The 15360-nt window shown below is 45.7% G+C and overlaps 1 protein-coding gene across 1 annotated transcript in view; it reads left to right on the top strand.

Moving 5' to 3' along the window:
• LOC138666735 (uncharacterized) overlaps nucleotides 1-13274 on the top strand; it is a 33060-nt gene extending 19786 nt beyond the window's left edge. Inside the window, exons 7-8 of the mRNA XM_069754918.1 lie at nucleotides 12185-12341; nucleotides 12467-13274. Of these exons, the coding sequence (XP_069611019.1) occupies nucleotides 12185-12341; nucleotides 12467-12704 (395 nt within the window). The 3' untranslated portion in view covers nucleotides 12705-13274. The remainder of the gene's footprint in view (nucleotides 1-12184; nucleotides 12342-12466) is intronic.
• The last annotated feature ends 2086 nt before the right edge of the window (nucleotides 13275-15360 follow it).

Here is a 15360-nt window from a genome sequence, read left to right as displayed (position 1 = left end):
ATATGGCTGGGCAATATACTACGTGCCTGGGCAATATACTACGTGGCTGGGCAATATACTACGTGGCTGGGCAATATACTACGTGGCTGGGAAATATACTACATGGCTGGGCAATATACTACGTGACTGGGCAATATACTACGTGGCTGGGCAATATACTACGTGGCTGGGCAATATACTACGTGCCTGGGCAATATACTACGTGGCTGGGAAATATACTACATGGCTGGGCAATATACTACGTGGCTGGGCAATATACTATATGGCTGGGCAATATATTACGTGACTGGGCAATATACTACGTGACTGGGCAATATACTACGTGGCTGAGCAATATACTACGTGGCTGGGCAATATACTACGTGCCTGGGCAATATACTACATGGCTGGGCAATATACTATGTGCCTGGGCAATATACTACATGCCTGGGCAATATACTACGTGGCTGGGCAATATACTACGAGACTGGGCAATATACTACGTGGACATGCATATTCTAGAATACCCGATGCGTTAGAATCGGGCCACCATCTAGTAAATATATATTCACCTCCCGCACTGGCAGCGTTCCAGTGATGTTGGGGCTGGATCTCATTGTTATGAGCACTGATGGGCGGCTTTGGTTTGGGCAATCCCTTTCAACTGAGTGATACATAATTGTGATTATACAGCATTTTACATGTTTGGAACGGTTGTACTGTCAGAAGCTGTGTGTCTCAATGACTCCCCTTGTAATGTCACTCACCCGAAATATTACAGCATCTCCCCTGACCACAATGGGCTGTGATTAGTGTTGAGCGATACCGTCCGATACTTGAAAGTATCGGTATCGGATAGTATCGGCCGATACCCGAAAAATATTGGATATCGCCGATACCGATATCCGATACCAATACAAGTCAATGGGACATCAAGTATCGGAAGATATTCTCATGGTTCCCAGGGTCTGAAGGAGAGGAAACTCTCCTTCAGGCCCTGGGATCCATAGGGATGTGTAAAATAAAGACTTAAAATAAAAAATATTGATATATTTACCTCTCCGGCGGCCCCTGAACTCAGCGCGGGTAACCGGCAGGCTTCTTTGTTCAAAATCAGCGCTTTTAGGACCTGAGAATCACGTCCCGGCTTCTGATTGGTCGCGGGCCGCCCATGTGACCGCCACGCGACCAATCACAAGCCATGACGTCATTCACAGGTCCTTAACGCGCTCATTTTTAAAAAATGAGCGCGGTAATGACTTTCAAAGACGTAGCAGCTTGTGATTGGTCGCGGCCACGCGACCAATCACAAGCCGCGACGTCACCGCAAGCTATTAACGCGCTCATTTTTAACCCCTTCGCGCCATGCGCCGTACTAGTACTGCGCTGCCGGCACTGCATTAGTGCCAGCCGCAGTACTAGTACGGCGCCGCCATTTTCCGGTCACCGCGCGGCACCGCGCGGTGATCGGGTTCCGGTGTCTGCTGTCCCTGACAGCAGACCATCCGTGCACGCAGCCCCGAGTGCCTGCACCGCCCCCCCGCATCAGCGATCGCTGTGATTGGCTGGTCAATTCTGACCAGCCAATCACAGCGATTTGACAATAAAGTTTAAAAAAAAAAAAAAGCATGTGACAGGCTGTGATTGATGCTGTGTGACGTCGCACCAATCACAGCCGTCACAGTAGGTGGGGTGATCACCACGTCACCTCACCTGATTAACCCCTATGGCGCTGATTGGCTGAACAATAGCTTCTAGCCAATCAGCGCCAAAGGGGTTAATTTAAAATACCGATCACCGCCCTGCACGCCATCATTCTCTCAGATTTGGCGTGCAGAGCGGTGGTCTAAGCCCCTCTGTCACCTTAGTCAAATAATCCATTGGTGGCCAGTGCGATCGTCCCTGCGATCTCCTGCTTCCAGCTTGTGCTCCAGCTTGTGCTCCAGTGCTGTGTGCTCTCTGCTGCCATCTGCCTGCTGTGTGACTCCTGTGATCACAGCAGCAGCAGCACCTCCCCCACCCCTTTCCCATCCCCCCATCCCTGTTCCAGTACCCCCTCCCTCCCCCACCCTCCAATTGAAATTTTTGCGCACTTTTTTGCGCTTTTTTTCCTGTGCGCGGCGTCCCGCGCAGAGCATTCGTGCTCTTCCTGTGTCCGCAGCGCTCTGATCAGTATCGCTGCTGATCAGAGACTGCGCCACAGGACTTTTTTTTTTTAGTTAGTTAGTGTAGCGGACATTGCAGTCTAAGCGACGTCCGTTTTTTTTTTTTTAGAAAAAAAATTGTAGTTAGTACAGTGTAGTTTTAGACGTAACAAGGTAGCGTAGCCGGCGTCAGTGTTTGGTGACGTCCCTCCATCCCTGTTCAAGTACCCCCCTCCAATTCAATTTTTGCGCACTTTTTTGCGCTTTTTTTCCTGTGCGCGGCGTCCCGCGCAGAGCATTCGTGCTCTTCCTGTGTCCGCAGCGCTCTGATCAGTATCGCTGCTGATCAGAGACTGCGCCACAGGACTTTTTTTTTTTAGTTAGTGTAGCGGACATTGCAGTCTAAGCGACGTCCGTTTTTTTTTTTTTAGAAAAAAAATTGTAGTTAGTACAGTGTAGTTTTAGACGTAACAAGGTAGCGTAGCCGGCGTCAGTGTTTGGTGACGTCCCTCCATCCCTGTTCAAGTACCCCCCTCCAATTCAATTTTGTGCGCACTTTTTTGCGCTTTTTTCCTGTGCGCGGCGTCCCGCGCAGAGCATTCGTGCTCTTCCTGTGTCCGCAGCGCTCTGATCAGTATCGCTGCTGATCAGAGACTGCGCCACAGGACTTTTATTTTTTAGCTAGTTAGTGTAACGGACTTCGCAGTCTAAGCGACGTCCGATTTTTTTTTTTTCTTTTACAAAAATATAATAGTAGTTAGTACAGTGTAGTCTTAGACGTAGATTAGCTGGTGTCACAGCGTTCGTGACGACCGGTCTTTTTTTTTTTTTTAGAGAAAAAAAAAATTGTACAGAGTAGTTTAGTGGTAGCGTGTTAGTGTAGCCGGCGTCACAGCGTTAGTGACAACCGATCATCTTTTAGAAAAAAAAAATCGTACTGAGTTTTATAGGTAGGGAGGTAGCGTCTTGTGCATAAAAAAAATCTGCTATCGCCGGATAATCTCTAGTGCATTAGGGGAGCGTACGTCACACTGTTAGTGGCGTTCGCTTTTCTTTTGTAAAAAGAATAATTAGTTGCGTCGTCTAATTTTTAGTGCGTTTGGGAAAAAAAAAATGGCCCATTCGTCAACAAGGCGCTATTCACCAGAGGAGGCTTACGCCATCCTTGCGTCCGACACAGATTCAGCCAGTGAGGAAGATCCCACGTTCCTCTATTCCTCCTCCTCCTCATCCTCCTCCTCATCTGGTGAGGAAAGACCCCTAATAAGGCGCCGTAGGACCCAGGCAACTCCTGCAGCAATCGATCCCGTATGGATTGCACCCTCGGAAAATTTTCAGCCCGTCATTCCGGATTTCAGCAGCAGCTCAGGAATCCAGTTTGACACGACTGGCCTCACTGAAATTGATTTCTTCAAATTCTTTTTCAGTGATGAAATAATAAATATTATGGTGGCCCAGACGAACCTGTATGCCCAACAATTTTTCACCCAAAATCCCACGTCATTTTATGCCAGATGGACCCCCGTAAATGCAGCAGAGATGATGACATTTTGGGGAATTGTGCTGCATATGGGCCTAATCAAAAAGCCAAAGCTTCGGCAATACTGGAGTACTGACATTCTCTACAGTACACCGGTATTCCGCATGGCCATGAAAAGGACACGATTTGAAGCGATCCAAAAATTTTTGCATTTCAGTGATAATGCGCAGTGTCCTCCCCAAGACGATCCAAACTTTGATCGTCTATATAAAATTCGTCCAGTGGTTGAACACTTCAGCAGAAAATTTGCTGAGGCGTACACACCCCAGAGGGACATCGCTATTGATGAATCTCTCGTTCATTTCAAAGGGAGGCTAAAATTCCGACAGTACCTGCCCAGTAAGAGGTCCAGGTACGGAATAAAGTTGTACAAACTGTGCGAGAGTACCTCAGGGTACACCCACAGATTTAGGGTCTACGAGGGTAAGGACACCCAGATTAACTCCCCTGAATGCCCCCCCATCCTGGGGGTGAGTGGGAAAATTGTGTGGGAATTGCTGCACCCACTGGTGGATAAGGGTTATCACCTCTACATTGACAACTTTTACACCAGCATCCCACTCTTCAAGGCCCTCTCTGCCAGAGGTACAGCTGCATGTGGCACCGTGCGAAAAAATCAGCGAGGCCTCCCTAAGCCGCTAATTGGGCAAACGCTAAGAAAAGGGGAAAGCAGAGCCAAATGCAGCGACAACATGCTGGTGGTCAAGTATAAGGACAAAAGGGATGTCCTTATCCTGACCACCATACACCGTGACAACAGCACCCTTGTCACTGTTCGTGGGACCACAACACAAGTCCCAAAGCCAGATTGTATCCTGGATTACAATCGGTACATGGGTGGTGTGGATCTCTCAGATCAGGTTCTCCAACCATACAGTGCCATGCGAAAAGCTTACGTATGGTACAAAAAATTGGCCGTGCACATTGTACAGATGGCACTGTACAATGCTTTTGTGCTGTCCCGATCTGCAGGCAATACGGGGACCTTCCTTCAGTTTCAGGAGGTAGTCATCAAGGCCCTAATGTTTGGCACTCAGGGAGGTGAGGGTCCCAGTACTTCTGAATCTGATAGTGCCCGTATTGTCCAAGGTCAACATTTCCCAGGACAGGTTCCCCAAACAGCGAGGACAGGACGATCACAAAAACGGTGCAGAGTATGTTCCAAGAGGGGAATCCGAAAGGACACAATTTACCATTGTGAAACCTGCCCTGAGAAACCTGGCCTTTGCATTAAGGATTGCTTCAAAGCATACCACACGTCCACAAATTAATAAAAATTAGTTTATACCCTGTTGACACAACACACTGTGTAGTTTCCAACATGGGGTCACTTGTGGAGTGAGGCACTTGCAGGTTTACGGTGCTCACCACATATCTAAATAAATTCCTTGGGAGGTCCAGTTTTAAAAATAGGGTCACTTGTGGAGTGAGGCACTTGGAGGTTTACGGTGCTCACCACATATCTAAATAAATTCCTTGGGAGGTCCAGTTTTAAAAATAGGGTCACTTGTGGAGTGAGGCACTTGGAGGTTTACGGTGCTCACCACATATCTAAATAAATTCCTTGGGAGGTCCAGTTTTAAAAATAGGGTCACTTGTGGAGTGAGGCACTTGGAGGTTTACGGTGCTCACCACATATCTAAATAAATTCCTTGGGAGGTCCAGTTTTAAAAATAGGGTCACTTGTGGAGTGAGGCACTTGGAGGTTTACGGTGCTCACCACATATCTAAATAAATTCCTTGGGAGGTCCAGTTTTAAAAATAGGGTCACTTGTGGAGTGAGGCACTTGGAGGTTTACGGTGCTCACCACATATCTAAATAAATTCCTTGGGAGGTCCAGTTTTCAAAATGGTGTCACTTGTGGAGTGAGGCACTTGGAGGTTTACGGTGCTCACCACATATCTAAATAAATTCCTTGGGAGGTCCAGTTTTCAAAATGGGGTCACTTGTGGAGTGAGGCACTTGGAGGTTTACGGTGCTCACCACATATCTAAATAAATTCCTTGGGAGGTCCAGTTTTCAAAATGGGGTCACTTGTGGCGGTTTTCCACTGTTTAGGCACATCAGGGGCTCTGCAAATGCAACGTGACGCCTGCAGACCAATCCATCTAAGTCTGCATTCCAAATGGTGCTCCTTCCCTTCCGAGCTCTGCCATGCGCACAAACAGTGGTTTTTCCCCACATATGGGGTATCAGTGTATTCAGGATAAATTGGTCAACAACTTTAGTGGTCCATTTTCTCCTTTTACACTTGTGAAGATAAAAAAATTGTTGTTAAAAGATCATTTTTGGGAAAAAAATGTGAATTTTTATTTTTACACCTCTACGTTCTAAACTTTTGTGAAGCACCTGGGGATTCAATGTGCTCACCACATAGCTAGATAAGTTCCTTGAAGGGTCTAGTTTCCAAAATGGGGTCACTTGTGGCGGTTTTCCACTGTTTAGGCACATCAGGGGCTCTCCAAACGGGACATGGTGTCCGATCTCAATTCCAGCCAATTTTGGTTTGTAAAAGTCAAATAGCGCTCCTTCCCTTCCGAGCCCTGCCGTGTGCCCAAGCAGTGGTTTTCCCCCACATATGGGGTGTCAGTGTATTCAGGATAAATTGGTCAACAACTTTAGTGGTCCATTTTCTCCTTTTACACTTGTGAAGATAAAAAAATTGTTGTTAAAAGATCATTTTTGGGGAAAAAATGTGAATTTTTAATTTTACGCCTCTACGTTCTAAACTTTTGTGAAGCACCTGGGGGTTCAATGTGCTCACCACATAGCTAGATAAGTTCCTTGAAGGGTCTAGTTTCCAAAATGGGGTCACTTGTGGTGGTTTTCCACTGTTTAGGCACATCAGGGGCTCTCCAAACGGGACATGGTGTCCGATCTCAATTCCAGCCAATTTTGGTTTGTAAAAGTCAAATGGCGCTCCTTCCCTTCCGAGCCCTGCCGTGTGCCCAAGCAGTGGTTTTCCCCCACATATGGGGTATCAGTGTATTCAGGATAAATTGGTCAATAACTTTAGTGGTCCATTTTCTCCTTTTACACTTGTGAAGATAAAAAAATTGTTGTTAAAAGATCATTTTTGGGGGAAAAATGTGAATTTTTATTTTTACGCCTCCACGTTCTAAACTTTTGTGAAGCACCTGGGGGTTCAATGTGCTCACCACATAGCTAGATAAGTTCCTTGAAGGGTCTAGTTTCCAAAATGGGGTCACTTGTGGCGGTTTTCCACTGTTTAGGCACATCAGTGGCTCTCCAAACGGGACATGGTGTCCAATCTCAATTCCAGCCAATTTTGGTTTGTAAAAGTCAAATGGCGCTCCTTCCCTTCCGAGCCCTGCCGTGTGCCCAAACAGTGGTTTTCCCCCACATATGGGGTATCAGTGTATTCAGGATAAATTGGTCAACAACTTTAGTGGTCCATTTTCTCCTTTTACACTTGTGAAGATAAAAAAATTGTTGTTAAAAGATCATTTTTGGGGGAAAAATGTGAATTTTTATTTTTACGCCTCCACGTTCTAAACTTTTGTGAAGCACCTGGGGATTCAATGTGCTCACCACATAGCTAGATAAGTTCCTTGAAGGGTCTAGTTTCCAAAATGGGGTCACTTGTGGTGGTTTTCCACTGTTTAGGCACATCAGTGGCTCTCCAAACGGGACATGGTGTCCAATCTCAATTCCAGCCAATTTTGGTTTGTAAAAGTCAAATGGCGCTCCTTCCCTTCCGAGCCCTGCCGTGTGCCCAAGCAGTGGTTTTCCCCCACATATGGGGTATCAGTGTATTCAGGATAAATTGGTCAACAACTTTAGTGGTCCATTTTCTCCTTTTACACTTGTGAAGATAAAAAAATTGTTGTTAAAAGATCATTTTTGGGGGAAAAATGTGAATTTTTATTTTTACGCCTCCACGTTCTAAACTTTTGTGAAGCACCTGGGGGTTCAATGTGCTCACCACATAGCTAGATAAGTTCCTTGAAGGGTCTAGTTTCCAAAATGGGGTCACTTGTGGCGGTTTTCCACTGTTTAGGCACATCAGTGGCTCTCCAAACGGGACATGGTGTCCAATCTCAATTCCAGCCAATTTTGGTTTGTAAAAGTCAAATGGCGCTCCTTCCCTTCCGAGCCCTGCCGTGTGCCCAAACAGTGGTTTTCCCCCACATGTGGGGTATCAGTGTATTCAGGATAAATTGGTCAACAACTTTAGTGGTCCATTTTCTCCTTTTACACTTGTGAAGATAAAAAAAATTGTTGTTAAAAGATCATTTTTTGGGGAAAAATGTGAATTTTTATTTTTACGCCTCCACGTTCTAAACTTTTGTGAAGCACCTGGGGATTCAATGTGCTCACCACATAGCTAGATAAGTTCCTTGAAGGGTCTAGTTTCCAAAATGGGGTCACTTGTGGCGGTTTTCCACTGTTTAGGCACATCAGTGGCTCTCCAAACGGGACATGGTGTCCAATCTCAATTCCAGCCAATTTTGGTTTGTAAAAGTCAAATGGCGCTCCTTCCCTTCCGAGCCCTGCCGTGTGCCCAAACAGTGGTTTTCCCCCACATATGGGGTATCAGTGTATTCAGGATAAATTGGTCAACAACTTTAGTGGTCCATTTTCTCCTTTTACACTTGTGAAGATAAAAAAATTGTTGTTAAAAGATCATTTTTGGGGGAAAAATGTGAATTTTTATTTTTACGCCTCCACGTTCTAAACTTTTGTGAAGCACCTGGGGGTTCAATGTGCTCACCACATAGCTAGATAAGTTCCTTGAAGGGTCTAGTTTCCAAAATGGGGTCACTTGTGGCGGTTTTCCACTGTTTAGGCACATCAGTGGCTCTCCAAACGGGACATGGTGTCCAATCTCAATTCCAGCCAATTTTGGTTTGTAAAAGTCAAATGGCGCTCCTTCCCTTCCGAGCCCTGCCGTGTGCCCAAACAGTGGTTTTCCCCCACATATGGGGTATCAGTGTATTCAGGATAAATTGGTCAACAACTTTAGTGGTCCATTTTCTCCTTTTACACTTGTGAAGATAAAAAAATTGTTGTTAAAAGATCATTTTTGGGGGAAAAATGTGAATTTTTATTTTTACGCCTCCACGTTCTAAACTTTTGTGAAGCACCTGGGGGTTCAATGTGCTCACCACATAGCTAGATAAGTTCCTTGAAGGGTCTAGTTTCCAAAATGGGGTCACTTGTGGCGGTTTTCCACTGTTTAGGCACATCAGTGGCTCTCCAAACGGGACATGGTGTCCAATCTCAATTCCAGCCAATTTTGGTTTGTAAAAGTCAAATGGCGCTCCTTCCCTTCCGAGCCCTGCCGTGTGCCCAAACAGTGGTTTTCCCCCACATATGGGGTATCAGTGTATTCAGGATAAATTGGTCAACAACTTTAGTGGTCCATTTTCTCCTTTTACACTTGTGAAGATAAAAAAATTGTTGTTAAAAGATCATTTTTGGGGGAAAAATGTGAATTTTTATTTTTACGCCTCCACGTTCTAAACTTTTGTGAAGCACCTGGGGATTCAATGTGCTCACCACATAGCTAGATAAGTTCCTTGAAGGGTCTAGTTTCCAAAATGGGGTCACTTGTGGCGGTTTTCCACTGTTTAGGCACATCAGTGGCTCTCCAAACGGGACATGGTGTCCAATCTCAATTCCAGCCAATTTTGGTTTGTAAAAGTCAAATGGCGCTCCTTCCCTTCCGAGCCCTGCCGTGTGCCCAAACAGTGGTTTTCCCCCACATATGGGGTATCAGTGTATTCAGGATAAATTGATCAACAACTTTAGTGGTCCATTTTCTCCTTTTACACTTGTGAAGATAAAAAAATTGTTGTTAAAAGATCATTTTTGGGGGAAAAATGTGAATTTTTATTTTTACGCCTCCACGTTCTAAACTTTTGTGAAGCACCTGGGGGTTCAATGTGCTCACCACATAGCTAGATAAGTTCCTTGAAGGGTCTAGTTTCCAAAATGGGGTCACTTGTGGCGGTTTTCCACTGTTTAGGCACATCAGTGGCTCTCCAAACGGGACATGGTGTCCAATCTCAATTCCAGCCAATTTTGGTTTGTAAAAGTCAAATGGCGCTCCTTCCCTTCCGAGCCCTGCCGTGTGCCCAAACAGTGGTTTTCCCCCACATATGGGGTATCAGTGTATTCAGGATAAATTGGTCAACAACTTTAGTGGTCCATTTTCTCCATTTACACTTGTGAAGATAAAAAAATTGTTGTTAAAAGATCATTTTTGGGGGAAAAATGTGAATTTTTATTTTTACGCCTCCACGTTCTAAACTTTTGTGAAGCACCTGGGGATTCAATGTGCTCACCACATAGCTAGATAAGTTCCTTGAAGGGTCTAGTTTCCAAAATGGGGTCACTTGTGGCGGTTTTCCACTGTTTAGGCACATCAGTGGCTCTCCAAACGGGACATGGTGTCCAATCTCAATTCCAGCCAATTTTGGTTTGTAAAAGTCAAATGGCGCTCCTTCCCTTCCGAGCCCTGCCGTGTGCCCAAACAGTGGTTTTCCCCCACATATGGGGTATCAGTGTATTCAGGATAAATTGGTCAACAACTTTAGTGGTCCATTTTCTCCTTTTACACTTGTGAAGATAAAAAAATTGTTGTTAAAAGATCATTTTTGGGGGAAAAATGTGAATTTTTATTTTTACGCCTCCACGTTCTAAACTTTTGTGAAGCACCTGGGGGTTCAATGTGCTCACCACATAGCTAGATAAGTTCCTTGAAGGGTCTAGTTTCCAAAATGGGGTCACTTGTGGCGGTTTTCCACTGTTTAGGTACATCAGGGGCTCTCCAAACGGGACATGGTGTCCGATCTCAATTCCAGCCAATTTTGGTTTGAAATAGTCAAAAGGCGCTCCTTCCCTTCCGAGCCCTGCCGTGCACCCAGACAGTGGTTTTCTCCCACATATGGGGTATCAGTGTATTCAGAAGGAATTGCACAACAACTTTCGTGGTCCATTTTCTTCTTTTACCCTTGTGAAAATAAAAAAAATGTTGCTAAAAGATCATTATGTGGAAAAAAAAGTTAAATGTTATTTTTTTCCTTCCACATTCCGTTAATTCCTGTGAAGCACCTGAAGGGTTAATAAACTTCTTGAATGTGGTTTTGAGTACCTCGGGGGGTGTAGTTTTTAGAATGGTGTCACTTTTGGGTATTTTAAATCCTATAAGCCTCTCAAAGTGACTTCAAATATGATGTGGTCCCTACAAAAAATGGTTTTATAAAAGTTGATGAAAAAATGAGAAATCGCTGTTTAACTTTTAACCCTTATAACTCCCTAACGAAAAAAAAATTGGTTCCAAAATGTTGCTGATGTAAAGTAGACATGTGGGAAATGTTATTTATTAACTAATTTGTGCGATATGAGTCTCTAATGCAAGGGTATAAAAATTCAAAGTTTAAAAATTGCAAAATTTTCAAAATTTTTGCCAAATTTCCATTTTTTTCACAAATAAACAAAGGTAATATCAAATAAATTTTACCACTATCATGAAGTACAATATGTCACGAGAAAACAATGTCAGAATCGCCAGGATCCATTGAAGCGTTTCAGAGTTATAACCTCATAAAGGGACAGTGGTCAGAATTGTTAAAATTGGCCCTGTCACTTAGGTGAAAACAGGCTTCGGGGTGAAGGGGTTAAAAATGAGCGCGTTAATGACTTTCAAAGACGTAGCGGCTTGTGATTGGTCGCGTGGCCGCGACCAATCACAAGCCGCTACGTCTTTGAAAGTCATTAACGCGCTCATTTTTAAAAATGAGCGCGTTAATAGCTTGCGGTGACGTCGCGGCTTGTGATTGGTCGCGTGGCCGCGACCAATCACAAGCCACTACGTCTTTGAAAGTCATTAACGCGCTCATTTTTAAAAATGAGTGCGTTAATAGCTTGCGGTGACGTCGCGGCTTGTGATTGGTCGCGTGGCGGTCACATGGGCGGCCCGCGACCAATCAGAAGCCGGAACGTGATTCTCAGGTCCTAAAAGTGCTGATTTTGAACAACGAAGCCTGCCGGTTACCCGCGCTGAGTCCAGGGGCCGCCGGAGAGGTAAATATATCAATATTTTTTATTTTAATTCTTTATTTTACACATCTCTATGTATCCGATACCGATACCCGATACCACAAAATTATCGGATCTCGGTATCGGAATTCCGATACCGCAAGTATCTGCCGATACCCGATACTTGCGGTATCGGAATGCTCAACACTAGCTGTGATATCACAACAGCTCCATAACTGATGCCAACCTCATAAAACGACATATGTGATGAGTTATCTGCTGTGATGACCAGGTAGTGCCAGTCATAGATCCCTATGACATTTCTTGTATCTGTAACCATATAGGTATTTGGATATAGCTGTAGAATGGGCCCCTAGGGTCAATTCCTCCTGTGGGCCCCAGACACCCCAGTCCGACGCTGGATAAACTCCTGCAAGTTTCTCGCATCACACACGATTGTGTGATCCCGGCCTAAAGTGCATTGTTTAACAATTTTTTTCTCCCTATTCACAGTGATCAAAGTTAAAACCCGTTGGTGTTCAATGAAAGATCACTTCAACAAGGACCCGAGACAGGAGATCCAAGTTCACAGTGGTGCAGCAGCAAGGATAGGGAAATACAAGTACCACCGGCTGTTTGCTTTCCTGAGGCCTGTCCTTGGTCAGAGAACGTAAGTATGTTTGTGTTGTATTCCATTGTGTTGTATTCACTAATCTGAATTTTTCTATTCCACAGGAGTTGGCGCTTTTACAATTTATTTTTTTGGTAGTAATGTTTTACTTTTTCTTTGCACAGAACCTGTAGCAGCACCCTCGAACCTAGATCATCCTCTAGAACGGTCCTTCATCAAACTGCCACGGATCAGTCCCAGCCATCCACCAGCGAAGCAGCAAGTGGGCTGGCGTCACAGGCTGGAGAACAGGCAGCTGGTCCTTCAGAGGTGCCCCTGTCCCAGTCCTCTGCCTCTTTTTTGGGGGCTCTTCCCGTTAGAAGGCCTCGGACAGGTCACTCATGCCCGAGTTTATTCACTTGAGCTCGGTCTTCCAGAAGGGCTCAAAGGCGCTGGGAGATAGACTGGAAAGTGGACTGACCTACTTTAATACACTTTTCCAGGATGTCAACCAGCGCCTTAACCATCAGGAAGCCGACCTCCAGAGACCAGGACACCATTTTTTTAACCAGATAAAGTAGGGCATGTCGGAACACCTTACGCCTGAACACCAGCTCAACGTGATGCAGGCCTGCAACGCTGCTTCCGTTCAGGCTATGTTGCAGACTCAGTACTTCCACCAGGCACAGGTGCCACCAATTACACACTTAACAGCAATACCGAGTCCTGCTGCATGCCACTGTACGGCCACCACTATGCCTAGTCCTGCCGCAGACCACTACACCGCCACCACATGCCGGGTGCTGCTGCAATCCACACCACCGCCATGCCGAGTCCTGTTCCTGCACGGCTGCCCACCGCCACCATCAGTAGGCCGCCAGAAGATCCTGCACGGCTGCCCACCGCCACCACCACCAGGCCGCCAGAAGTACCTGCAGAGCTGCCCACCACCACCACCAGTAGGCCGCCAGAAGTACCTGCATGGCTGTCCACCGCCATCACCACTAGGCCACCAGATGAACCTGCACGGCTGTCCACAGCCACCACCAGGCCGGGTCGAGTAGATACACGCCCTGCTGACTGCACCACTCCCACCCTCCCAAGGAGAAACAAAAAAAGAAGGATGTCACAGAAAAGTGGACATAAATTAAAAAGGACTAAAGGCAGCAGAAGTGTCATACTACCTCCACCCTCACCTCCCAATGTGTCTGTGTTGTCCAGTTTTTCTCTCCCTTCCAATGTGTCTCTCCCATCCCATGCTTCCACTCCTAATGTGTCTACTCCTTCACCTCCCAGACCCCACAAGTTTAGTTACCCCTTCCCCTGGAACCCCTTCATCGTCCACTGGTAGCCAATCCTCCCAGCTCCACACCCCCCAGGTCCATAACATTTTCCCCTCATAGGTTCGTAAATTTTTTTTTTTTGTAAATAAATTTGTGTTGTTTTCCCCCAATCACTGATTGATCTTTGTCTCTTTTGTCGCCGTCAACATACACCGTGTGCCGTCAACACATATGTCGCCGTATACACGCACTGTGTTTTTGCCACCTCATATCTTCATGACACACAAAAATACAGCTCCTCTTTTTTATTGCTATAAGTCACCTTTTTGTAAATGACTCCTCTCCATGGACTGAATTAATCAGTCCGACTCTAACCTCTACAACATGGGAAAGACCAAAGAGCTTTCTAAGGATGTCAGGGACAAGATCATAGACCTGCACAAAGCTAGAATGGGCTACGAAACCATAAATAAGACGTTGGGTGAGAAGGAGACAACTGTTGGTGCAATAGTAAGAAAATGGAAGAAATACAAAATGACTGTAAATTGACATTGATCTAGGGCACCACGCAAAATCTCTCCTTGTGGAGTATCCTTGATCATAAGGAAGGTGACAGATCAGCCTATAACTACCATCCCCACTGTCAAGCATGGAAGTGGGAACATTATGTTTTGGAGTCGTTTCTCTGCTAAGGGCGCAGGAATACTTCACTGCATCAATGGGAGAATGGATAGAGCCATATACTGTAAAATACTGAGTGACAACCTCCTTTCCTCCACCAGGACATTAAAAATGGGTCGTGGCTGAGTTTTCCAACAAGGCAATAATCCAAAACTAGGGGCGGACACAGACAGCTTCGGGCCCCTGTGCAGGAAATGTGTCTGGCCCCCCCTCCTTTTAAGGCGACAAAGCTAAGGGACTGTGCTATACATAAGTTAGTACACGTTATACTAAGGGACTGTGTTAGACATAATAGTGAAGAGCGAGTATACTCGTTGCTTGGGTTTTCCCGAGCACGCTCAGGTGGTCTCCGAGTATTTTTGACTGCTCGGAGATTTAGTTTTTGCTGACACAGCTGCATGATTTACAGCTGCTAGCCAGCCTGAGTACATGTGGGGGGTTGCCTGGTTGCTAGGGAATCCCCACATGTAATCAAGTGGTCTAATAGCCGCAAATCATGCAGCTGCGGCAAGAAAAACTAAATCACCAAGCAGTCACAAATACTCGGAGACCACCCGAGCATGCTCGGGAGAACCCAAGCAACGAGTATACTCGCTCATCACTAATAATAATTTATAATAATGTCTTCCTCCAACTCCCTCTGTTCTTAAATCCATTATAATCCCCTGCATCCCATTATTGCCCTCTTCACCACCTCCATTATTTCTTTCTCCCCACCACCCCATTATTGCCCATTCCACCACCTCCATCATTGCCTCCTCCTCACCACCCCTATCATTGTCCTTTCCACTGCCACCATCATTGCCTTCTCCCCCACCACCCCAACATTAACCATTCCACCACCTCCATCATTTCCTCCTCACCCAGCACCCCTATCATTGCCCTCTCCATCAACTCAATCATTGCCTTCTACCCATCACCTCCATCATTGCCCTCTCTGTCAACCTAATCATTGCCTTCTGCCCCATCACCCCCATCATTGCCCTCTCTGTCAACCCAATCATTGCCTTCTGCCCCATCACCCCATCATTGCCCTCCGTCAACTCAATCACTGCCTTCTTCCCCATCACCCCATCATTGCCCTCTCCTCCACCTACACACACACAGACACACAC

Source organism: Ranitomeya imitator, chromosome 2 (assembly GCF_032444005.1).
Source record: "Ranitomeya imitator isolate aRanImi1 chromosome 2, aRanImi1.pri, whole genome shotgun sequence".
Taxonomy (NCBI): domain Eukaryota; kingdom Metazoa; phylum Chordata; class Amphibia; order Anura; family Dendrobatidae; genus Ranitomeya; species Ranitomeya imitator.
This window is presented reverse-complemented; position numbering and strand designations above follow the sequence as displayed.